Raw genomic sequence first — 26,191 nt, 5'->3', positions numbered from 1 at the left:
GTTTCGCTCTCAGAGCTCGAGGAAAGGACTTTCTCTTGTTCGCTTCGATGTATCTGACTCTTTTTCGAGCATATCAAAATGTTGATCGATAAATAGTTCAAGGTTCTCAATGTTATCCAGAATGTTTGTTTTGCAGTTATCAGCTAATCCTCAATTTTATATGATTAATTCATGGGACAAGCGGTGCCTCCCACGCTGCAGCCTGCTACGTCATCAACCACCTCCTTGACACATTGGTCTTTGAGTTTAGCTGGCTTGTGTTTGCTTTATATCTGTGCTTAGTTGTTTTCATCTTGTTTTTACGCCTCACACAAATGGGCAATGCAAATCAGTATGTCTGTCATTTATCTATAAGAGTAACCCTTTTCCCAATTGTTTTCCTCCACAGTCAGCCTTGCACCCTATACCTGCCTCGCCCACCAGTCCCCAGTCCCAGTCCGGCCTGGATGGCAGTAACTCTACTCTCTCCGGTAGCGCCTCCTCCGGCGTCTCCTCCCTGAGCGAGAGCAACTTCATGGGCCAGTCATGTTCCACCGAGTCCCATGGAACAACCAGACACCCAGCAGATGCCCTGGACACTGTCTCCGTCACCCCCAGCATGGCACACTCTACCTGGGCCACGGACGGAGAGGACCTGGGCATGGACTCCCCCTCTGGTTCCTACCTGCCTGTGCGCTACAGTGTCTCTGAGTCAGAGGTCCTGGATGGCTCCAAGCCCCCTCCCTGTCGTAGCCACTCCTCTCCTGGGGTGATCACCCCACTCATCACCAATATCGTGGTTCCAATCAGCCCTGTCCTCCCAGAGGCCCATACCCTTAACATCCAGAACCTGCCCCACTACCGCCACCAGCCTCCGCCCGCCCTGCCCCCCAAGCCCTACCTGAGAGAGGGGTGTATTCCTGAGGAGGAGGGGTGTATTCCCGCCAGGCCCATGCCCATGCCACGCAAGATCTCTCAGCCTCTCATCACCTCTAGGGAAGAGCAGGCCAAAGTGGCGTGGGAGCACGGCATCGCCGAAGAGTGAAGAGGAGGCCTGGGGGTGTATTCAGACAGTGATGTGAAACATTCTGAACGTTTCAGATAGAAATAGATTAGATAGAGCGGACACACATGATTTCCCCTTATTCTTTCTGACAGACAATCATATATGTTCTACATTTAAATATATTTATATCTGAACGTTCTGTAATGTTACATTCTCCTGAACTGGCACTTGGTTGGTCGAGGCATGGTTGGTCGAGGCATAGTGGCACATTTGTTTGTTGTTTTGGCTCTGTAGTCTAGCACTTTGAATTTATAATGATACAATGACTATGAGGTTAAAGTGCACTTTGCTTACAGCGCTCAATGTACATAGTCCCCCCATTTTAAGGGATTAAAAGTATTGGGACAAATTCACTTATATTTATTACAGTAGTAACAAGTTAAGTATTTGGTCCCATATTCCTATCACTACATGGTTACATCAAGCTTGTGACAAATTATGTTGAATGCATTAGCTGTTTGTTTTGGTTGTGTTTCAGATTATTTTGTACCCAATATAAATGAATGGTAAATAATGTATTGTGTTTTATTGTAAATAAGAATAGAATATGTTTCAAAACACTTCTACATTCATGTGGATTCGACCATGATTACGGATAATCCTGAATGAATCTTGAATAATAATGAGTGAGAAAGTTACAGATGCAGAAATATCACCCGCCCACCACCACCACACCTGCCTAACCTCCCCTGTTATTGTAATGGTGAGAGGTCAGCATGTCTTTCTTGGGAGTATGATATTTGTAACTTTCTCACTCATCATTATTCATTCAGGGCGGACCACAATTGGCCCAGCATCGTCCTAGTTGGGGGGGGGGGGCTTGGCCAGGGTAGGCCGTCATTGTAAAATAAAAATGTGTTCTTAACTGATTTGCCTAGTTAAATAAAGGTGAAATAAAATACAATTTAAAAAAAAACGTTGTGTAGAAAATAGTCAATAATTAATTATTTTGTCATAGTTAAGAACAAATTGTCAGCCAATAGGCTTTGATTAAATTTCCAATATCCCCGTCCACGTGGAAATTCTGTAAGAGTTCTATGAAGGCCAATTAGATGGTGGTCTGATCAGTCAGTCTCCTGTTTAATACTTGTTTTACTTTTGATGCCAGCAAAATAAGAATGTGTTCTTAATTAACTGATTTGCCTAATTAAATAAAGGTTAAATAAAAATAAAATTCATGATTAATTCAGGACTGTCCATAATCATGGTAGCATCCACATGAATGTAGAAGTGTTTAGAAACATAATCTATTCTTATTTACAATATGTGACTCCAAAATGACACAATACATTATTTACCATTCATTTCTATACGAATATGGGACCAAATATTAATCTTTGGACTACTTCAATCAATACACATATAAGTGAATTTGTCCCAATACTTTCGGTCCACTAAAATGGGGGGACTATGTACAAAATGTACACTAATTTGTAAAAGGGTTCAACCGATATGGATGAAAATACCCTCAAATTAAAGCTGACCATCTGCGCTTTAACCTCCTAGTCATTGTATCATTTCAAATCCAAAGTGCTGGAGTACAGAGACAAAACAACAACAACAAATGTCACTCCCCTGATACTTTTGGAGCTCACTGTAGTTTACATGTTGTTAACAATTAAAGCCAACCCCGTCTGTTTTGCCCCATAGTTACGCACGCATCGGTTTTGTTGCTAAACAACCAATGTGTGTGTGTTTGTGTGTGTGTGTGTGTGTATGTATGTGTGTGTGTGTGTGTGGTATGGGGCTCAGTCTTTTAATTTGAGTGCTTATTTGAATGTTCTTTCTCTAAATTCTCTCACGTATTACTTGCACAGACCTCTTGGAAACATTTTCATCTGTACAGTAATTCTAATTTATTGATAGTTCAGGTCCACATGCAGGTTCCAAATCATTGCACAAAGGGAAAAAAAATTGATTTTTTTGAACCAATTATCAGACATTTAATTAATTTAGTTAATTGAAGCAAAGCTGGGATCGAGTAAAGCTTGCTAGACCATGACCTATGACCTTTYCCGTTTTAGAGAAGCCGCACTTTAGCACTTAGTTCTGCAGCACCAAAAACCACTTGTTTTAGTCTATTCACACTTGTATCGTATGAAGAAATGAAGATGGGTTAACTAGACTCTTGAGTTGTATTGGGCTTCGGATAGATTAGTATTATTGTTGAGGTGTGGTAGTCTTTATATCACTATTGTTTATTAATTAACTTACCTTTTTATAGGACACTAAAGTGGTATTGGTGTAATAATAATGAACTCAGCGATGCAACTAGCTGAGAGAGAGAGAGAGAGAGCGATCAGAACAGATCACGCCTCTTGATAAACACACACTTCTTCCTCCTTACGACTTATCCTCTCAGGCAGAGCATTGCCTCGACAGACAGACAGTAAGAGGCTTAAATAGTGTTGCGATGCTTCATTACACAGTCGTCCTCTTTATAGCTGTGCGCTGCCACAGCCAGATCACTCAGCCACTATAAAGACGTATTATCCATTATGGTTAGGGAATAACTGCCTGGCTGGTGAATACAAGCCATTTCAAAGATGTCACTTAGCCGTCTTAAAGGCTGCTTAAAGTCTTTATTTTGGGTTGGTTGGTTTATTAAAAGGTTATTTTCTGTTCAGTTGGCAGCATGTTACACACTACAGTACAAAGAAAAGTCTATATTTTTAGAGGAGATGAAAATCTGCAAGTTTATTATTATGTGTAGTTAAATAATTATATATAATATATTAATATTAGATTATTTATACATTAATCCCTATATCACGGATTGACTGACGGGAATTGATGACTTGATGATGACTATGTAAAACAGAACAATATGCAAGATAAGACAAGGGCATTAAAGCCACTGTAGCTGCTTAGTGATGTGCACTTGTATCTGGGAAGACATGAACATTGGAATAACATAATTTAGATGGATGATATTTATAGAAAAAAACGATTATTATAATTGTGTTATTTGTTATTTGTTTTGTTTTTTTATTTGGTACTTTTATGTGTGCATGTTCCATTCAGTGAAATAAGTGATTTAACCCTGGCTAGTACTGCCCACTGGACTACCTGACGCATGCTAGGAGCAGAGAATAGACTGAACTAAAGATATCCTTGTTTCTAATCATTGATATGTATTGACTCTTCAGTGCTGATCACAATGTACAGCTGATTCTGCTTTTAGATGTCTGTATGCATCCTCCTCCCTGCCTCCTTTGAGAGAAACTCCAATGACTATCTCCTGTATCTTCCTTAGTGATTTGATCTGCTTTGTGACAACACTGCTGGTGCTTCACAGACAGATCCTGGATCAGAGCCTGCTCCACATCTAATTCCTTTTCTCTTCCAGCTTGTTGTTCAGGTGTTGTGTGTGCCTCTCTCTCTCTCTCTCCCCCTCTCTCTCTCTCCCTCTCGTCTCTCTTCTCTCTCTCTCTCTGTCTCTCTGTCTCTCTGTCTCTCTCTCTCTGTCTCTCTCTCTCTGTCTGTCTCTCTCTCTCTCTCTGTCTCTCTCCTCTCTCTCTCTCTCTCTCTCTCTCTCTCTCTCTCTCAATACAGTAAGCCTAAGGTCTGTTGTTTTGGATATTTGAAAGGAGAGATTTGATAACCATGAAGTGGGGTATTTCTCATTATTTATAACACTGTCTTTCTCTCACCTGTGTAAATACATTTGTTTTTATTTTATTAACATTATTGTATATCATTACCATAGTACAAAATGTTGGACTTGTAGCTAATAGAGATACTACAGCTTCTATTGACCATTTACCTTTTTCAAGAGGCATTATTCTAACGAGACGGTTACAGGAAGTGTGTGTTTCTGTGTGTGCGCGTGTGTGTAGATACTGTACGTGTAGACCGGCTTCAATTCAACCATCCGATCTTGAGAACGTTTTCTTATTTTTCTTTTTTTGACGGTTCTCTCATGTCCTGATGTTCTCCTTCACACTGGGGGATTTCTATCATGTACTTTCCCCTTGTCTCAGAAGGGACATGGCTACATACAGTATAAACTACTCTAAGTAATGGGGTAAAGGTGCAGGCCTCCTTATGTAGAAGGACTTTTATTTTGAAATGAATCGACTGAATTGAATTTATTTTCTAATGTTTATATGTAGCTAATAGAGAACGTATATGATATTGGAACACATGATATAACACTTGAAACATGTCAAAAGTAATGTCACACACTACTACTATCCTGTCTATGGCTGTTTTGTGTCCGTTATGTGATGATTGTACTCTTTGTGATGATGGCTCGAGAGAAGGGAGTGTTGAAAATGCACCTAGAAGGTTGTCCATTGTCCTGTGAGAAGGACTTAGACACAACACACACACACACACACCAGCTGGCTTCCTTCCAGGCTCGGACAGACCGAGGGGACCCTGTAGTGAGGTGGGACACTTGATTGAATCCCCTAAGAGCAATCAAACTTAATCAGCCCCCATCACATATTCTAGTCAGCAAATAGGTGCACTCACTCTCCCACTGCCCCCTAAATGACAACCTATTCCCTATGATGTGTGCTACTTTTGACCATAGCCCATATAACTGTAGTCCCCTACTTTTGACCAGGGTCACCTCGTCGGCAGGGCTCACCCACTTTCACCTCCTGGCCTGGCACTCCTGATCTACAAAGACGAATCATCATTCTAAGTGTAAGAGAATTGAAGAGTTGAAGGATGTGATATGAGAGGAGAAAATATGGGCTTCTGATATAGAGGACTAATATAGTCACTACTGGTATGCAAATAATATACATGACAAGGTCAAAACCTCGGAACACTACTGCAGACTGGTTGAATGATATGATGGATGTGTGGTGTGGAGAAGTGATTTTATTTGAACGTGTGTTCGTGGATAACACAAGCCAGTGTAACACTATCAGTTAGTTATGATAGACAACTGTATCTCTATGAGCTATGTTGCTGAAAAGGCAGGAAATCCTCCTTGATTTCATTGAACTTTTCAAATCATAAATGTAAATAATTTAAAAAATAATAATAGCATACTTTCATTCATTCATTATTTTATTTCAATATGATCAGAGGATATGAAGAAGGAACATGTTATGCATATGACCTATGCAGTCTCTCAATGTATTTGATTTATTTCTATAAATACACACACATATATATATATATATATATATATATATACTGAACAAAAATATGAACGCAACATGCAACGATTTCAAAGATTTTGCTGCGTTACAGTTCATTTTAGGAAATCTGTCAACTTAAATTCATTAGGCCCTAAATCTATGGATTTCAGATAACTGGGCAGGGGTTCAGCCATGGGTGGGCCTGGGAGAGCATAGGCCCACCCACTTGGCAGTCAGGCCCTCCCACTGGGGAACCAGGCCAAGCCAATCAAAATACGTTTCCCCCCACAAAATGGCTTTATTACAGACAGAAATACTCCTCAACAACAGTGGAGGCAGCTTATGGTAGAGCCTTTAACATTCAAGTATCTGGAAACAGCTCTGTGTTGTGTGACAAAACTACACATTTTAGAGTGGCCTTTTATTGTCCCCAGCACAAGGTGCACCTGTGTAATGATCATGCTGTTTAATCAGCTTCTTGATATGCCACACCTGTCAGGTGGATGGATTATCTTGGCGAAGGATAAATGCTCACTAACATGGATGTAAACAAATTTGTGAACAAAATTAGAGAAATCATCTTTTTGTGCGTATGCAAAATGTCTAGGATTTTTTATTTTAGCTCATGAAACATGGGACCAACACTTTACATGTTGCAATTATTTATTTTTGTTCAGTAGAAATTCCCTTATTGTTTTCTACTCAAACAATTATTCCATACACACTTGACGTTCAAACACACACATTACAATTGATCTGTATCTAGTATATTGAGTATATCCAGCAGAATGACACACTGTTCTGGGAACTGGGTACAGAGTATTTGATTATGTGTAGCCTATCATTTAATATGAATAAACGGTTGTTTAGTCTTACTTTGTGGCAAGTCAATGTAAAATAAAGGTTAAATAAATCAAATATAAAATGGAGCCAGTTGAGGGGAATAGGAAGCAAGAACGGAACTCATGAAAGTGTTTATTTTTTCAGTCGTTCTTTGTAAATATAGAAAACTGCAGTAGGATCTAGGTTGGGGGGGGTACAATGGCGGTACAAGTTACAAATGAGGAGTACAAATGGGGGTACAAAACATTTTTGAAATCATTGCAGTTCTTTACCTCCAGACCACCTTGTCAGGCTCTTCTCGCTTGTCTTTAAATAACCATGACAACGCGGTGTATTTATAAGGCTAAAAAGGGCAAACCATGTAAAGATTGTGATTATTAATTGTCTGCCTTGTACTTTCTGATGTAAATGTGTTTTTAAAACATAGAAAAACTACACAAAAACATACAAAAARCGTGACTTATTTCATTTTGCCTAATTATTTTGATGATTATTTTGTGTGTTTTGCATCAATTCTGGACAGTTAGCGAGATACGTTCTACTTCTGTCACTCTTACGGAATACAAAACCTTTAATTACTCTAAAAGTAATTCATTGTATATATTGTGTTAGCATGAATCAACTGTGATGTGGATTTTAGATGTAAATACATACACACTTTTTCCTACTCACTTCAACTACTGTGATGTGGAATTTATTAATTAGTATTAATGCCTAACATTAAAGATCATGTTTTATTGACTCAGTGCTGCTTCCAACTTGTCATTATTTATCAGTTGTTATAGTGATGGGAAAATACACAACTAGGTCATTATCCTAGCATTTGCTTGTTACTGTAAATGTATAAATTTCATCTGATTCAACACCCTTCACAAATACTTTYGTTTTGTGGTTCTTTAGCTAAACTTCTAAATTGGTAAGGTAATTTGAKATGCTGTTTAGTACCACCAGAGATTTTTTATAACACTCAGGATACACCACAGCCTGTTGTTTCCAATGGGAGCAAATGAATCATAGTGGACAKAACAGGCAAGGAGGTGAGAAGAGCCAAGCACGAGTTAGCGAGATCCTATTGGCGCGTTCTARCAAGTATTTTGTATATATCCGTTAGAAGTGCGCGTGTGCAATGACTCAATTCGCCCTCGCACTACTAAACAACTTTAGAAACTTTGGCCAAGGGTAAAGTCTACAAAACTTAGTCCAATCTGTTCGCAACAGATTATTGTTTTGGGAACAAAAAACTGTATTGACATCAGATGTTTCATCGATGACAAATATTGCAGAATGTCGGCCCAGTTCCATGTCTCTTCAAACTCTCCCACTGCCGGCCACTGGTTTTCCTCTCCTCGCCATATTTGGTGGGGAGTGGAAATTAAACCGGACTCTTCAGATGTATACATCTGGCGAAACATCATGGGTTGTATTTACAATCGTGTTTGTTCTTCACTGGTTGACCTTTTCTTGTGGCAACAGGTCCCAAATCTTGCTGATGTGATGGCACACTGTGGTATTTCACCCAGTAGATATGGGAGTTTATCAAAATAGGATTTTTAAATTTTTTATTATTTGTGGGTCTGTGATACGGGGACGAAGACACAGCTTGTGGCGCGTTCAATGGCTAGAACTAGGAAACTCTGAAATGTGTTACTTGCTGACTGGTTGACTGCGGCACGTGAATAACGACAACCAGTTCGCATCTACAACCTAGTTCCGACTAGCACATGAACGCAGCATAAATGTGTGCCTTATTTACACCAACATCCTGTGAAACAGCTTAAACCAGAGAGGAGACCATATTATTGTGCTTTCTATTATATTACCTATATTAAATCATATTAAATACATTCACACAGGCAGCATTATCCTAATGAATAAAGAGCAGTCACTTTCTGCTCTATGCTCAATGTTTCTACCGGAAATTGTCAGATATGACTGTCAACAGAGAGGAAGAGGCCAAACGAAAGGTTTCATTCTCGTCAAAATCTGTCCAAAATAAGACCAATGCGTTTCTATGGGCTTTTTTTGAATCTTTTCGCCTGCCTTCACGCGTTTGGGACGACACCCATTGTTAGGGCTGAAACATGAGCATCTCGTCATTATATTTAGATCTCTGCTATAAATTAACATACATAGCTCTAATCCAATCGCACGGCGCCAACTGGACGATGTCCCCGGAAYGAAGAGCACGTGGCCAATCAGAGAAAAGTGCGTGGAACGTTTCAGGAAACAAACCAATCGCGTTCTAGAGAGTAAAATGAGAACCAATGGGAATCCTGCATAGGTTTACGTGTTTAGCAGGAAGCTTCGCAGAATCAGGACATTGCGTGCTCACTTTACCGGTGTCGACTCTGGATGCGCGGTGTCGGTGTCGACTCTGGATGTGTAGCTGTCATTTGTAGCTAAATAGTTTTGTATCGTTACGTTTACATCTAACTAGCTAAAATAGAATACGTTATTCATCGTGAAATGTTGTGTTTGAGTAGTTTGTCGGTCGCCCTTGCGGCGCTAGCTTTGGTACCGAGTAGTAGCAACGCTTTGAAAGATGGGGAGTGTGAAGGTGGGTTGGTTTGTCTCATATATATATATATATATATATATATCACACACGTCACTGTAACTATGGATATAGCTATTAGTAGCTAAGTGTAATGGTAACGTATGTTGTGAAACCTATGACTGATAATTCATGGAGCTTTACAACAATCTTCATCAAATGGATTTTGTCTTGCTAGATACAATAGCTAAGATCTCTTTTCAATGTGTTCTCTTGAATTTAAATGTTTTTTTTAAAGTGTTGTAGTTTGCTGTATCTGGCTAGCTTAGCTAGTACTTGTCAATGAAGAGTCATATAGCTAATTGCTCATTAAAGCCTTTCCTAGTGCCCCAGGCAAGTTAAACAAAATGTATTTATCCTTTTTCTTTATTTAACTAGGCAAGTCAGTTAAGAACAAATTCTTATTTACAATGACAGCCTAGGAACAGTGTGTTAACTGCCTTGTTCATGGGGCAGAACGACAGATTTTTACCTTGTCAGCTCAGGGATTCGATCTAGAACCTTACGGTTACTGGTCCAACGCTCTAACCACTAGGCTACCTGCTGCCCCTACACTCTAACCACTAGGCTACCTGCTGCCCCTACACTCTAACCACTAGGCTACCTGCTTGCCCCTACCAAACTCTAACCACTAGGCTACCTGCTGCCCCTACACTCTAACCACTAGGCTACCTGCTGCCCCTACACTCTAACCACTAGGCTACCTGCTGCCCCAGTTGCTGCATGTGGTTTCAGATGGTGAGATAATGTACTTCGTCAAGTTTTTACTCTTATCTTAGATGTGATGGCTGATTTGGTCAGGCTTATCCATACGTATCATAACATAGACTGACCAGAACATCATTCTTAGGTTTGTAGGCCTAAATCCTGGGTAACCCATATGTCCACAACAACTGGAGTTATCTAATTCTGGTATAGATTAACATTAGATTAAATGTTTTTATCCTAAGTTTAGCTAGCCTATAAGGTAATGCATAAGTTCTGATGTGTCACCACTTTACAATCCTACCGATGGCTGCCTTGTTGTTTTGCCTTTCAGTGTGTGTGAGCTTCCTGAGTCGGTTCTACCAGTCATTACAAGACAACCATGTTAAATTCACCAGCGCGGACATCGAGAACGAACTCGTCAAAACCTGCAAAGATGTCAAGGGCAAGGAAAACCGCTTTGTAAGTGATTTTTAGGCTAATCTTTTTTTTCTTTTCTTTTTATGGAAGTCAAGTCGATTTAAGTAGTTACATTGTGTCCTATCCAAATTATCTACTGGGTTTGTTGATTAATTGCTGTTATTTTCTTCCTTCTGTACCCTAGTGTTACTACATTGGTGGAACAAATGATGCAGCCACCAAAATCCTCAACGAGATCTCCAAGCCCCTGAGCTATCACACACCAGTGGACAAGATCTGTGAGAAACTAAAGAAGAAGGACAGTCAGATCTGTGAACTGAAATACGGTAAAAAAAAAAAAAGTCTTATTGTCACACASACTGGATAGGTGAAGTGTTATTTTAGAGGGTCAGCCATAGTAGAGCGCCCCTGTAGCAAATTAGGCTTAAGTGCCTTGCTCAAAGGCACATCACCAGATCTTTCACTTTGACTGTGCGGGTATTCAAACCTGGCTCAGTGCTCGAACCACTAGGCTACCTGCCGCCCAGGTGGGGAGCCATCTCACATGATCTAGTATGCGGCTCGGGTATTCGAACCAGCGATCTCTCTGTTACTGCCACAATGCTCTAACCGCTAGTATGCAGGCCATTGAAGGACTGGGACATTTTCAGCTTTCAGGAATTGTGTACAGATCCTTGTGACATGGGGCAGTGCATTACCATGCTGAAACATGAGGTGATGGCAGTGGATGAATGGCACGACAATGGGCCTCAGGATCTGGTTACGGCATCTCTGTGCATTCAAATTGCCATAGATTTTTTTTTAAATCAATTGTTTTATTGTCCGTAGCTTATGAAATGAACATTCAATGCTCATTCAATGCTCTGGCAACAATTGCACACTCCCTCAACTTTAGACATCTGTGGCATTGTGTTGTGACAACTTCACATTTTTAGTGGCCTTTTTATTTATTTGCACAAGGTGTACCTGTGTAATGATCATGCTGTTTAATCAGCTTCTTGATATGTCACACCTGTCGGTGGATGGATTATTTTTAACAAAGGAGAAATGCTCACTAACAGGGATGTAAACACATTTGTGCACAATATTTGATAGAAATAAGATTTTTGTGCTTATGGAACATTTTCTGGGATCTTTTATTTCAGCTCTTGAAWCATGGCACCAACACTTATCATGTTGCATTTTATATTTTAGTTCAGTGTAGAAGATGTTTGTATCCAGACCGACTTACAGTAGTGAGTGTATGGATTTTTCCTTTACAGGTCCCCTGTGGGAATCGAACCCACAACCCTGGCGTTACTAACACTGTGCTATACCTACTGAGCCACACGGGACATTTCTCCTATTACCCGGTTTCTCCATTGTTACTTCCCAAAGTTTTAGTCTCAGGAAACTACTACAAAACCTTTCGACAAAAATGTTCTTTACAGCAGTCACAATTCCAGTGGATAATTGTTTGTGGATCATAGTCTAAACACGCTGGTGTATGCAGGCAGGGTTTGGACCTATATTGTACAATCTATTTACAGTATAGACACAAACACTGGCATCGGACGAGGACCTATTTTGAACGTCATTACCGTACTGTGGCCTGTCTGTGGAGGTTCGTGTGGGACTGATTGCCCTGGCAGTGAAATGTGATCCTTCTCTCTCTATATAGAAGGTGGAAAATAACTCTGCATTCTGTATGCTCCCATGTTGTCAGTAAATCACATTGGAGCATAGAATAGTGTTCAGTCTCTTGACCTTTTTGTTGAAAGATTTTTTTATATCAAACGGGTGTCACTGTGCTTGCTTACTGCCACTCCATCTCGAATCCTCTGCCGCATAGACTTGACCACCATCCTGAAACCCTTCCTGAAACCATTCTTATCCAGTTACACCACTGAAAAGCTAGCAGTTTGGCGTAGCGGGTGGTGACGTTTAAAGCTGAGGAGTGAGGTTACGAATCCAACTCCGTTACACTGTAATCTTTTACCTCCCTTTCTCCCTTGCCTGCAGACAAACAGGTGGATCTGAGCACAGTGGACCTGAAGAAGCTGAAGGTAAAGGACTTAAAGAAGATCCTGGAGGAGTGGGGAGAGTCGTGTAAAGGCTGCGCGGAAAAGTCTGACTTCATCCGCAAGATCAATGAACTCATGCCCAAGTATGCCCCCAACGCAGCCCAAGCAAGGACTGATCTGTAACAAAATGGAGGGGAAGATTCAGACCTGGGTTTGTGTTCAGTGGTTCGGAGTAGGAGTGCTGATCTAGGATCCGTTTTGCCTTTTTTACATCATAATGAATAAGAAATGGTGGACCCACCTGATCCTAGGTCACGCTTCAACTCTGATACAYTGTGTCCCAAATAGTACCCTATTCTCCTAGGTAGTGCACTACTTTTGACCAGAGCTCTGGGTCCTGGTCAGAAATAGTGAACTAAGTAGGGAATAGGGTGCCATTTGGGGCGGATACTTTGTGACTAGGGGCCATGGTGGCCCTGAGGTTATTTTTGTGGTGTGAAATGTTCGCTGTGCGGTATATGAACCACCCGACAGTCTGTACATGCCCTTTAGTTTATTTTTGAAGGGATAGACTTTATTATTTGACTTAATTATTAACGGTTTAATCAAATAGAACAGGGGTGGACAAGCTTTTAGGCAGAGAGTCCTAGACAGTGTGGATGCAGGGATTTTATTCCAGGCAAGCAGTAATTAAAGTTCCTGATTCTACTAATCAGTCTGCAAATCGAGACGTTGAGTTGAGTTGTGATACTGTGGTGTGACACTGCCTGGCTAGAACAAGTACCTGCGCCCATACTGTCCCTAACGCTCTATCGATAAGGGTGGCCACCCCGGAAATAGGATTTAAGATGGAGGGGAAAAGAAATGAGAAGACAAAACTTGAAAGGAAATTGTGCTGTTCTTTTCACACTGAACCTTTCATGTCAGACCTAGTGTTTGTTACAACTGTGCTCTACTTTTTTCATTAAAATATGAAAACCCAGTGTCAGAAGTGCCATGATCAGATGTGTATCTAATTTTGTATGAATACTTGTGCACCAACTGAATTTATCTGGCTTAACTACATTACCAAAGCTTATGACTCTCAGCTTCTTCTTTTTCCTGAATGTGACTGCCCAGGGAGCTTCTGAAGAACTGCATCAACATATTTCACTAATGGGAGGCATGTGTGTCATTAATGTATGACTAATATAGGGAACTTCGTCAAACTTTTTCCCTCGGATGCATGGGTCATTTCTACTGAGCTATCTGATTTTCTTTGTGAATCAATTTCACCTATTGCGAGTATTCCAGTAGGTTTACGTGTTGACAATGTGAAACATATTTTGCAGTGTGTATGCACTGTAGTCACCAGATATAAATACGCGCACCATGTATTTAATGTTCACGTTTCCACGATACAGTTTACATTTACATGATTCTGCCTAATTATGTAATTTGTGTCGCATATTATTTGCAAAATTGAGGTTTGGGGAATATGCGTTCAATGTCACGTCACTACCCCTCCCGCGACGTCGACTCAAACCCCTCCCATTGGCGGAACGCGCACATTCCTTTTGTCCAAGATGGCGGCGTTGATGAAGGTTCTCTGATAATGTTTTTAAATGTGTTTATCCTTTTAATTCACAATAAACGCAAAGTCTCAACGTTGTGGACATTAGTTACAAGTTAGTAAATCGTCCGTATCTGTGCAACGTCCGATTAAAATCGAGGCATTTAATTCCAGACCGGATTGTTTCTGCAGACACTGGCTGGCTAACTAGCTAACGTTACCTAGCTAAAAAGTTTGGGTATCGTTTGAAAATGAAACGACAGGCCGGGAGGGACTCCAGTCCTAGTCGGGCTTTAGCGAAACGAATACGGGAAAGAGAGCGGGAACGAGACGGGCCACGGAGAGAGGACCTACCGCCCCCGCCTCTTGCCTTGCTGCTCGCTGAAAGCCGAAGGCAACATGCTCGGAGCAGGAGTAGGGAACGAGAAAAGACGCGGCTTCGGGAGGAGCGCGGGGCCGCTGTAGACCCACTTCACCACCGACAACAACACCACGACCTCGGGCTGATCGGCCGCCCCGCTCTCCGGACTACAGCCGCCCTGCCTAAAGGCAAAGCGGCGACCGAGCTACTGAGCCTCCGGGGGGGAGCGGGGGGGACTCTGGAATACAAATCGTTGCTCATTAGCAATCTAGGCTCGGTGCTTTCTGACGAACATGTTGAAGACGGACTGTTCCACGAGTTWAAAAAGTTCGGGGACGTTAGTGTGAAGCTATCTCACACTCCAGAGCTGGGCCGTGTTGCGTACGTGAATTTCCGTCACCCAGAAGACGCTAAAGAGGCCAGGCATGCCAAGACCAGGTTAGTGCTGTATGATCGCCCCCTTAAAGTAGAGCCCATGTACGTCCGTCGTCGCAGCTGCACGCCGCCGGATGTGAGCTACATTCCCATTCATGGCGCCTCATATCCCCCTTATAGACAGAGGTCCCTCTCCCCAGGGGCAGGAGTTAGCAGTATCAGAGACATCCGACCACTGAGACACTACCCTGTAGAGGGGTTGGGACTGAGCAGAGAGAGGGAGAGGATCTTAGATTACTACGGGATGTTGGATGAGAGGGGGCGGCCATACGGGCTGCCAGTACCCGAGCACGAAGACATAAAGCCAGAGGACGACGCGCGGGCGTGCAGGAACCTGTTCATTGGCAACCTGGATCACAACGTCACTGAGGGCGAGCTGAGGAGAGGCTTCGACAAGTACGGCATCATTGAGGAAGTTGTGATTAAACGACCGGCGCGYGGTCAGGGGGGAGCCTACGCTTTCCTCAAGTTCCAGAATTTAGACATGGCTCATCGGGCCAAGATAGCCATGCAGGGCCGCGTGATCGGTGGGAACCCGGTGAAGATTGGCTATGGTAAAGCCAACCCCACCACGAGACTCTGGGTAGGTGGCCTCGGCCCTAGCAACTCCCTAGCAGCTCTAGCCCGTGAGTTTGACCGCTTCGGCAGCATCCGAAACATAGACTATGTGAAAGGGGACAATTTTGCCTATATTCAGTATGAAAGCTTGGACGCCTCACAGGCCGCCTGTGCCCAGATGAGAGGTTTCCCCCTGGGAGGCCCAGAGCGGAGGCTGAGGGTKGACTTTGCCAAGGCGGAGGAGCCCCTGCCTCGTAGCTACCCAGCAGGGTACCAGCCCCCTGTGCCCCTGCCTGCCCATCTGGACTTGCTGCCAGAGGGTTACGGCGGGAGGCACCGCGACTGCAGCCTGGAGAGAGAGCTCCGTGCCAGGGACCGCTCGCCCCCCTCCCACGCCCTGTTCACCCAGCGGGAGAGAGAGAGGGCTCTGCTGGACAGGGACAGGGGAGACAGAGAGTTCATCAGCCCAACCAAGAGCCTGGAGCGTAGGGGGGGTGAAGCATTTGGGGGTGCCCGTGTAGGGCGGGGGGACCGAGCAGCCCGGAGCCGCAGCCGAGAGCGCTGGCTGAAGGAGAGGGACGCTGCGCGGGCTGGGGGGGAGAGACGGAGACGACGCAGTCTCTCCCTAGACATGCCCTCTCAGGAGAAGGAGAGAGGCAGGTCCAAGGTGAGGGGAGGAGGACCAGCCTCTCCAGAGGACAGCCCAGACAGAGCCAGGGTCAGAGCCCCAGACTCCACCACCGAGCCCAGGGGACAGAGCCCTGACAGCAGCCGCCACTCCAACGAGGACCGGGGTGGGGGTCTGAAGACCGGCGGAGACAGGGAAAAGGAACGCGACCGTGACCGCAACCACAGAAATGCGAGCGACAACAACCACACCTTGTCTGACACGCCTAATAAAGACCCTAAGACACTCAGCACGCTGTCGGAGTATGCTGCCACCCTCACCAAAGCCTGGCACGGTCACTTTGCCCTGAAGAACTCCTGCTTCCCTACTAACATGCACCTGCTGGAGGGAGGCTCCGGGTTCTTCCACTCTGTCATGAAGGACCACCAGGCCAAGGGGAAACTGACCCAGCTGAAGATCGCCCAGCGACTGAGGATGGACCAGACCAGGCTGGACGAGGTCACCAGGAGGATCAAGCAGGGTGGGTCCGAGGGCTACGCTGTTCTTCTGGCCCTCCAGGGCCCCATCGACCGCGAGGCCCCTCCACCTGAACCAGGCCTACAGATCAGACTCCTCCGTCACCTGGTCACCTACCTGAGGAACAAGGAGGCTGCAGGAGTGATCAGTCTACCTGTAGGCGGGGCTAAGGAGGGGGGGAAGGGAGGCATGCTGTACGCCTTCCCCCCCTGTGACTTCTCCCAGCAGTTCCTCCAGACCCCTCGCAGAACTTTGGAGAATTTGGATGAAGAGCACCTGGTGGTTGTGATTGTCAATGACTCTGCCTAACTAAGACAGAAGACACCTCTCTGTCTATAGTGTTAGCTGTCATTGTTATTTCTCCACGTCAACAACAGACTGAGCTCTGAGCAAGGAACTAGTAGGGATTGTCAATAGCTAATTAAGTAAAACACCACTCYCTGTCTCTGTGGTGGTAATGGCTGTTTCACTTCCGTGTAAAGGGACTGAACTGTTGTAGACCGACACCTCGTCATCTCTCTGGGGGTGTTCCTATGTCCCTCTCTATGCCCCCTAACAGACAGTGTCAMTACAAACAGACCGAGCTGCTGTCACTCCAAGCAAGGGATCCTTTGAGACTTACTGACAGACTTTGTATTAAAATAGTGGAGGAGGACGGGAGAGACATTTTTTTCTGCATTTCTTTAAGTGAAACACGACAACTGAGTGAGGGGTTGTTTATTGTTTTGGAACTAAACAGACCAGGCAGTTTATCTCAAGGCTTCTTCTACAATGGGAGTTTGTGTCATATGATGTGATTGTATCTTTTTTTTTGTTTTTATTTGACCATTCCAGAAGTTCCCACCTTCATTTGAGAATTGTGTGCTCTGATTGGCTGTTGCATGCAGGAAGTTGTTTTGTCGTACAGATTTTACCTTCTAACCGGTGGTCAAGTTCCACTGCTATTTACTGGCTATTGATTTTAAACCGTTGTTGTTTTTGAAATATTGTTTCAGCTACAGATATTATTTGTTTAACAGTTCTGTCTTGGTCCTAGCGTGGTATTATACTGTTCATGGCTGGTTTATTTGAGCTTTTAAAAAATGTACTGAATGAGTCTATAGCCTATTTGGTCGTCGTTCCTCTCTTGTTGATGCAACACTCTGTAGTGGTTGTACGGCAGAATGGGCTACCTCTAAATTTATTTAAATCATCTGGTTTTTTGTTATTTTCTTTCTTTTTTTTAAATCACAAACATGCAATACAAATGAAATCCACTCACTGATCTGTTGGAGTCAGTTCAATTTCTCCGTGCAGTTTCTTTGAGCAAGGTTGTAACACTGAAATACATGTTTTTATTCATCATATTAGTTTAGGTGCATTGCGTGTTTTAAACATGTCTGTCTGTTTGAATCATACTGGGCCATTTTAATGTTTATTTGAAGAAAACATCACCTGAATGAATGGACTAACTCATGAGTAGTAGAATAGTTAAAAGGAAACACGTTTGTCACTACACAACATCAGACTGGTGTTAGTTAAAAGGAAAAGTGTTTGTCACTACACAACATCAGACTGGTGTTAGTTAAAAGGAAAAGTGTTTGTCACTAAAACATAACATCAGACTGTGTTAGTTAAAAGGAGAAGTGTGTGTTCACACATTTACATCAGACTGGTGTTAGTTAAAAGGAGAAGTGTTTGTCCATACACAACATCAGACTGGTGTTAGTTAAAAGGAGAATGTGTTTGTCACTACAACATCAGACTGGTGTTAGTTTAAAAGGAAAGTGTTTGTCACTACATTACATCAGACTGGTGTAGTTAAAAGGAGAAGTGTTTTGTCACTACATAACATCCAGACTGGTGCTTAGTGGAAAAGGAAAAGTCGTTTTGTCACTACACAACATCAGACTGGTGTTAGTTAAAAGGAAAAGTGTTTGTCACTACACAACATCAGACTGGTGTTAGTTAAAAGGAAAAGTGTTTTTTTTGCTTCCCAAACAGCACCCTAAGGCCTGCGTGGGGCCCTGGTCAACCGTAGTGCTGTACGTAGGGAAAACGTCTCCATTTGGCACTCTGGCTTTGTCACTACATGAGATTGGTTTTAGACGCTACTACGGTATGCAACGTTTGTTTAAATGACCAACAGAGAATGAGATCTATGGTTTGTTTGTTATTCTGTTATGTGAACTATGCGATGCAGACCAATTTACATGACTTTGTCACATTGTAGGAGACTACCCATTTTCAATGGGGTTTGTATACTTAGTCAAACCAACCAGTCCATTTGATCGTTTTTTCTGTTGTTTCAACATGTATGAAAAATGAAATTAAACGTTTTCTCTTTTTAAATCCTTTTGTTTTCTTAATTTGCACATGATAGGATAATTCATGGCTTATTGTTATAAAGGCAGACAGTTAAACAATATATGGCATGTTGGTGCATTCTAATGAAGCAATAAGGCCTGAGGAGGTGTGGTATATGGCCAATATACCATGGCTAAGGGCTGTTCTTAAGCACGATGCAACGCAGAGTGCTTGGATACAGGCCTTTAGCAGTGATATATTGGCCATATACCAACCCCCAAGGTGCCTTATTGTTATTATAGACTGGTTACCAATGTAATTAGAGTAGTAACAATACATGTTTTGTCATACGGTCTGATATACCACAGCTGTCAGCCAATCACATTCAGGGCTCGAATCACCCAGTTTATAATAACAGGACTCTCAGATCACAACCCATTTTGTTAGGAAACTCACCAACAAACATATTTTACCTTCATTTAACTAGGCAAGTCAGTTAAGAACAAATTCTTATTTTCAATGCCAGCCTAGGAACATTGGCCTTGTTCAGGGGCAGAACGACAGATAATTACCTCGTCAGCTCAGGGATTTGATCTTGCAACCTTTCGGTTGCTAGTCCAACGTTCTAACCATGAGGCTACCTGCCACCCCTTTGGTATTCAAATACCAGCAAACCCTCTGGGCTGGCTATCCACAGAAATGTTATGGAGAAGTTAGAAACTGATCCGAAAGCACTTCATTTGGACAATACTCTGCAACTACATAAGACAAATCAGTGTTTTGATTCAATTATATCCGCTATTGGACAAGTTGTAGAAAAGTTTCTCAAAAAACTAAGCCCTAATCAAAGAAATAACGCAGTTACCAAGGCTAGACATTTCTCTTTTTCAACTCATGAAACAACAAAACGCAGCATTAAAAACGTTCCTARAATGTTGCAGGAGTACTGACATGCAAATATACAAGGGACTAAAAAGCACTGCATGCTGCAACAGCAAAACGTYGTGACTGTTTTAACAGACGTCAAATGAAATAGTGCAGTAATATGGAAACAAATTAAAAGCCTGATAAATCCACAAGCACAAGTTAAAACAAAAAAGTGACTGTTGTAAAAGTGATGAGGGGAGTGTTTGATCAAGGACAGATTTCAAATTAATTTAACAACTTGTTTTGCCATTAAGTTTGCTCATCCTCCAAATCCCACCAGTGGCAATGATGTAAATAAATCAGACTTTTTTTTAACTCAGAGGTGTAAACAGTGATAGTCCTCAGAAATCTGAAAACCAGCCACTCTGAAGACATATTCAATCTGAAAACCAGCTACTCTGAAGACATATTCAATCTGAAAACCAGCTACTCTGAAGACATCATTTCAATCTGAAAAACCAGCCTTACTCTGAGACATATTCAATTGAAAACCAGCTACTCTGAAGACAGTATTCCAAACAATCCTGAAAAACCAAGGCTTTAACTCTGAACATATCTAAAGAAAATATTCATCTGAAGAACCAGATACTCTTGAGGAAATTATTCAATCTGAAAACAGGCGTACTCTTGAAGACATATTCAATCTGAAAACCAGCTACTCTGAAGACATATTCAATCTGAAAACCAGCCACTCTGAAGACATATTAAATTTCAACACTGCATTCATTAAGAAGTACAGCGATAACCTGGCAAAACCAGTCCACCCACCTGATAAATTTCTCCATTAACATTGGGCCTGGAAAATCGCTCTAGTCACACCTCTCTTCAAGTCAGTATTCTGAGCTGACAAGTAACTACAGACCAGTCAGTATTCTGAGCTGACAAGTAACTACAGACCAGTCAGTATTCTGCCTGTCCTATCTAAAGTGTTGGAGAAAGTCCAAGCAGAACAGCTCATGTCATATCTGAATGAGCATCAGTATTGCACCGGGAACAATTTTGGATTCAGACCAAAACACTCCACTGAAACAGCAAACTGTTCTCCCGGAGAACATCAAGAAATCATTGGAGGAGGGAAATGTGGTCGGAGCAGTCTTCCTTGACCTGAAAAAGGGCCTTTGACACAGCTGGTTTGGTTCATATTATTTCACGCAATGGTGTTATCTCACATGTCCTACTGTAAAACATCCTGGTCCCAGGCCAGACAGACAGTGCCGAGACCCTTAGAATCACTGTATAACCGTGCACTGAAAATCCTGGACCAAAAGCACTTACGGTACCATCACTGTTACATCCTGAAAAAGTACATTGTACTGAGCTTTGAACACTTCAATCACATTTTGCTGATGTGAAGCTTGTCTTTAAATGTCACAATGGTCTTGCCCCTGACCAACCACACGGAGAAGCTGCAATGACCTGGAATGTCCACCAGGTGGTGCACCAGAGGAAACTGCAGGGTCCCGCTATATAACACTTCTATAGGCCAGTCTTCCTTCTACAGAGGGACATATGCATGAAACACTTTATCAGAAGAAAGGGGGATACCTAGTCAGTTGTCCAACGGAATGTATTTAACTGAAATGTGTCTTCTGCATTTAACCCAACCCCTCTGAATCAGAGAGGTGCTGTGGGGGCTGCCTTAACCGATATCCACATCTTCAGCGCCTGGGGGAACAGTGGGTTAACTACCTTGCTCAGGGGGCAGAACAACAGATGTTTACCTTGTCAGCTCAGGGATTCAATCCACCAACCTTCTGGTTACTGGCCCAACGCTCTGACCACTAGGTTACACAAACTGCTGTGTCAATACATTCAAAAGAAACCTCAAAAACTGGTTGGTACAGGGTCCAACATTGCAATCACGTATGAACTGCTCCCATTAAGACTGTTGAACATCCAAGTTGTAAATATTAGGGGTGTACACTGTAAGTATGAGCAGGAAAACAGACTGCTTTGTCTTCTCCCATGTCTGTATCGACACTAGGGTGCAGTGTTATCAAGGAAATGGAACATTGGTTTGATGTTACACAGGATTAAAAAATAATTCCCAACTGGAGATGGGTGTCATTATAGAAAACTATAATCTGGGATTTAATMATTTCTGGTGAATTTTGAAAGGTTGGCTAGATTTAACATAATCCAACTAAAGTTGTAGATATTGTCTGTATACAGGATTTAACTCAGTCCATTAGAGACACTTCACCAATGCTGAAGAAAATGTTTATAAAAAAAAAGTTACATACAATATTTCTTCATAATAGCTATATTTATTTATAAAAAAAGGTGTTTGTTTAGGKGGCGCTATTTAATCTGACCCCGGGCTGTATTCCCTGTTAACCCACGACTGTGTGGCCACCAACGACTCCCAACACCAGAATTAAAACTGCCGACAACGGTGGTAGGTCTGATCACCGGCGACGATGAGACAGCCTATAGGGAGGAGGTCAGAGACCTGGCAGTGTGGTGCAAGGAGAACAATGACAGTGTAGAAACAGGTATAAACAAGTCTTTAGAGGGATCATCTAATGACAAAGTGATCCCACTTTGAGGGAACACACAGATATTACCAAACATTACTGTGACTCTGTGGCCCTGAATACACAGATATTACCAAACATTACTGTGACTCTGTGGCCCTGAATACACAGGTATTACCAAACATTACTGTGACTCTGTGGCCCTGAACACACAGATATTACCAAACATTACTGTGACTCTGTGGCCCTGAACACACAGATATTACCAAACATTACTGTGACTCTGTACTATTTCTCTCTCTCTCCTCTTTGTCTCTCTCTATCTCTCTCCTACTATTCTCTCTCTCTCTATCTACCTCTCTCTTCTCTCTTCTACTATTCTCGTATCTCTCTCTCTCTCTCTCCCTAATCTACTAAGTCTCTCTCTCTCTCTCCTCTTCTTCTACTATCTCTCTCCTCTCTCTCTCCTCTCTCTACTATTCTCTCTCCTCTCTCTCGTCCCTCTCTCTCTCTCTCTCTCTCTCTCGCTCTATCTGCTCTCTCTCTCTCTCTCTCTCTCTCTCTCTCTCTCTCTCTCTAACTATTCTCTCTCTCTCTCTCTCTCTCTCTCTCTCTCTCTCTCTCTCGCTCTCTCTCTACTATTCATTCTCTCTCTCTCCCTCTCCCTACTATCTCTCCTCTTCTCTCTCTCCTCTCTCTCTCTCTCTCTCTCTCTCTCTTCTCTCTCTCTCTCTCTCTCGGTAAAATGCAATCCAAATAAACCCCTTAATGCCTGAAATCAAGGTTCTCCCAGCGTTTCCCGTGTCCCATCTACCCGGAGGAGAGAGATAGATCAGAATGCCCTGGGAGCTGACAAACAACAGCAAAGGAGGAGAGTCACTGGGTAATGTCCCAATGCCACCCTATTCTCCATCGCCCGGTCAAAAGTAGTAGGTGCACTAACATAGGAATAGGGGAAAACGGCCTGCCTCCTCTTCCATTCTAACATTACAGAGCTGCAAACAGAAAGAAACAGGAGGGGAGAACCTGACCAGGGTTCAACTACTATTCGAAAATCATTACAATTCTTTGATCCGGTTGCTTTGCCTGACTGCAGTAACCAGATGGCAGGTCAAGTTTTAGAAAATTTTATCGGTTCCATTGCAACAGCATGCTCAATCGACACAGATGCGAGTATTGAATTATTTCAAAATCGTTTTGAACCCAGTCTGGGACAGACATGTCTGGTACAACATGCTGGGTACAAGACAATGGCTGCGGTACAACATGGCTGGGTTGGGGCTGAGTGTGGAGAGAGAGGATTCTCTAATAACGGCACCATCTGCTCCGCTTGTGCAGCAGTCTCAGAGTGCGTAGGCTAAGACGTTGGTGTTTAGGCATGGGGCTACTCCAGGGAGAGCGTGAAGGCTGAGGATCTGGTTTTATGGATAGGGGGAGTGATTTGAGAAGGAAGAGAGGAGGAGAGGGGGAGTATGGACCGTGTCTGTCCCTAGATACCCAGCTGCCCAATGCAACAGGAAGTGAAAGAATTTAATTTTTATCTGACCTCATGACTTAAAATGAATATCGGAGAAAAAAAAAAAGGTAATTCTAAGTGAATTTGATTAGTTCAGACCGTGTCTATTCTCTAATTTTACTACAGATATTTTATAATAACTCTTTTTACACACACACAACACACACACACACCACACACACACACACACACCACACACACAACACACACACACACACACAACACACACACACACACACACACACACACACACACACAACACACACACACACCACGCTACGCACACACACACCACACACACACACACACACACACACACAACACACACACACACACACACACACACACACACACACACACACACACGCAATAAAGCCCCTATCGTGGCTGTGTCTGCCGGCAATGAGACTGCTTAATACACCCAGCCCCACCCCAGCCCAGCCCCAATCCCAGACAAGGGCTGTTTTCCTACAGCCTTAACCCAGGCCAGCCAAACCCAGCCAGCGCCCAACATGATGTTGATTAGATTTTCTATGCATTGTATGTTGCAGAGCTCCCTGTGAAAGAGGGACCCTGCTCAATGATGACTCTCTCTCAAACGAATTGAGAGGAATTGAGGAAACACGGCTATAACACGAAACTCTTCTAGAATTCTAGAATCTGTCTCCGTTCTGTAGCTACTGCAAGGCTCAGTTAGAAAGGGTAGTGTGTGTGCTGGGTGTGTGTGTGTGTGTGTGTGTTGTGTGTGTGGTGTGTGTGTGTTGTGCTGTGTGTTGTGTGTGTTGTGTGTGTGTGATGTTGTGTGGTTGTGTGGATGTGTGTTGTGTGTGTTGTGAGTGGGTTTGTGTGGTGCGGCTTGAGTGTGTGTTTGTTGTGCATATGTGCACACTTCCCGAGAGTATGTATGTGTTTGTTGGTGTGTGTGTGAGGCGGGTGTGTGGTGTGTTTGGGTGTGTGTGTATTGTGAAATGCGATGTGTTGGTGTGTGTGTGTGTGTGTGTGGGTGTTGTGTAATGTGGTGTGTGTGTTGTGTGTTTGGTTCTCCCTCCCATCCCACTGATTTTTTGTTCCTTCCCCCCTTCTTTAAAAAATTGGGGGTGGGGAGCTCTCCTCATATTCCAACATTATATCACTACCCTCTCTATCATTCCTGCCTGCATGCTCTTAAGCCTGATGGACGTAATGGTGCCTACCGGGAGTGCTGAGCATGCCTCCTGTCTGCCTGGTCATTCCAAATTTCTATACAATTGTGATCCGATATTATTGTTTTAAAAATATATAATAATTGCCACAAGCAAAGAGTTTCTAAACTTTACTTCCTGTCTTTGAAGCAGTTCAATGCTGACTATAAATAACTCAACTGGCCTTAATTTCCTGTCGTAAAAGAAGACGGCTGTGTGTGATCTGCTGCTCTGAGTGGATAGATTGAACCTGTATTTCTCCGTTCACTCGCATGTTTTCGTCGATAGTCAGATTGCTGCTTGCCTGGCTGACTATGATAAAATCACATGCGGACCGTTTCTCAATCAAGCTCATCAATGAGCTTAATATCTAAACAAGGTTGGTGCTCAGGTAGGAAATGATTGAAATACTAATGGGCATCTGACTGCAGTGACAGCAAAACTTGGCTGTATGCCTGCTAGTTGAGACACACCAGACACACTCCTTTTACGCTCTGATTCCCGAAATATGTTGTTTATTGCATTGACAACGTCCAGGGAGTATTTTTCAAACATTTACAGTATTTAGAATTAAAACACTTCAGCGTTTTGCGTGCACGATCTCATCAAACGATTCCGATTATCAACTTCAATTTACAATAAAAACTACGAATACAAGTATACATTTCGCACTCCCCTACCATGTACTTCATTCATCCACCCCCCACCCATGCAGACTTGGACCACACCCTTTGATCTCCCCTCTTCCCGCACACTGATCAGTGGAGAGGAAGCCACAAGCTAATGGATCTATTAGGCAAACTCTAGTTTCCAGAATAAGACGCAGCAAGTCTCACTGACTTTAGAGAGAATAGTAGATTAAGCTGAGTTTGTCTTACCATATGGGCGCAGTAGCCTAGAGGTTAGTGTGGCCACATGAGTCACAGAATGTTTGAAATCTGGGTTCAGCCTACAGAGTCACAGTAACTGTTTGTAATACCTGTTATTCAGGCTACAGAGTCACATAATGTTGATAATATCTCTGTGTGTTCAGGGCTACAGATCACAGTAAGTTTTTAAATATCTGTGGTTCAGGGGCAACA

The 26,191-nt window shown here is 42.9% G+C and overlaps 2 protein-coding genes and 1 pseudogene across 3 annotated transcripts; all 3 read left to right on the top strand.

Annotated features, from left to right (window-relative positions):
• Positions 1-7,735, top strand: part of LOC112073288 (dedicator of cytokinesis protein 3-like) — a 79,758-nt pseudogene extending 72,023 nt beyond the window's left edge.
• A 1,566-nt stretch (positions 7,736-9,301) lies between these two features.
• manf (mesencephalic astrocyte-derived neurotrophic factor) lies at positions 9,302-13,657 on the top strand. The gene is made up of 4 exons (XM_024140617.2): positions 9,302-9,547; positions 10,584-10,711; positions 10,854-10,995; positions 12,671-13,657. The coding sequence occupies exons 1-4, from the start codon at positions 9,457-9,459 to the stop codon at positions 12,853-12,855; spliced, it is 546 nt and encodes a 181-aa protein (XP_023996385.1). The 5' UTR covers positions 9,302-9,456; the 3' UTR covers positions 12,856-13,657.
• A 97-nt stretch (positions 13,658-13,754) lies between these two features.
• Positions 13,755-19,053, top strand: rbm15b (RNA binding motif protein 15B). Of its 2 annotated transcripts, XM_070440093.1 has the most exons (3): positions 13,755-18,443; positions 18,490-18,518; positions 18,587-19,053. In XM_070440093.1, exon 1 carries the CDS (start codon positions 14,476-14,478, stop codon positions 17,029-17,031), a length of 2,556 nt encoding a protein of 851 aa, XP_070296194.1. In that variant the 5' UTR covers positions 13,755-14,475; the 3' UTR covers positions 17,032-18,443; positions 18,490-18,518; positions 18,587-19,053. The 2 variants fall into 2 exon arrangements, with proteins under 2 accessions (XP_070296194.1, XP_023996384.1); XM_024140616.2 differs by having other exon boundaries at positions 13,755-18,518.
• The last annotated feature ends 7,138 nt before the right edge of the window (positions 19,054-26,191 follow it).

Source organism: Salvelinus sp. IW2-2015, unplaced genomic scaffold, assembly GCF_002910315.2.
Source record: "Salvelinus sp. IW2-2015 unplaced genomic scaffold, ASM291031v2 Un_scaffold2210, whole genome shotgun sequence".
Taxonomy (NCBI): domain Eukaryota; kingdom Metazoa; phylum Chordata; class Actinopteri; order Salmoniformes; family Salmonidae; genus Salvelinus; species Salvelinus sp. IW2-2015.
Note: the sequence above shows the minus strand (reverse complement) of the source record. Positions and strands in the feature narration are given on the sequence as shown.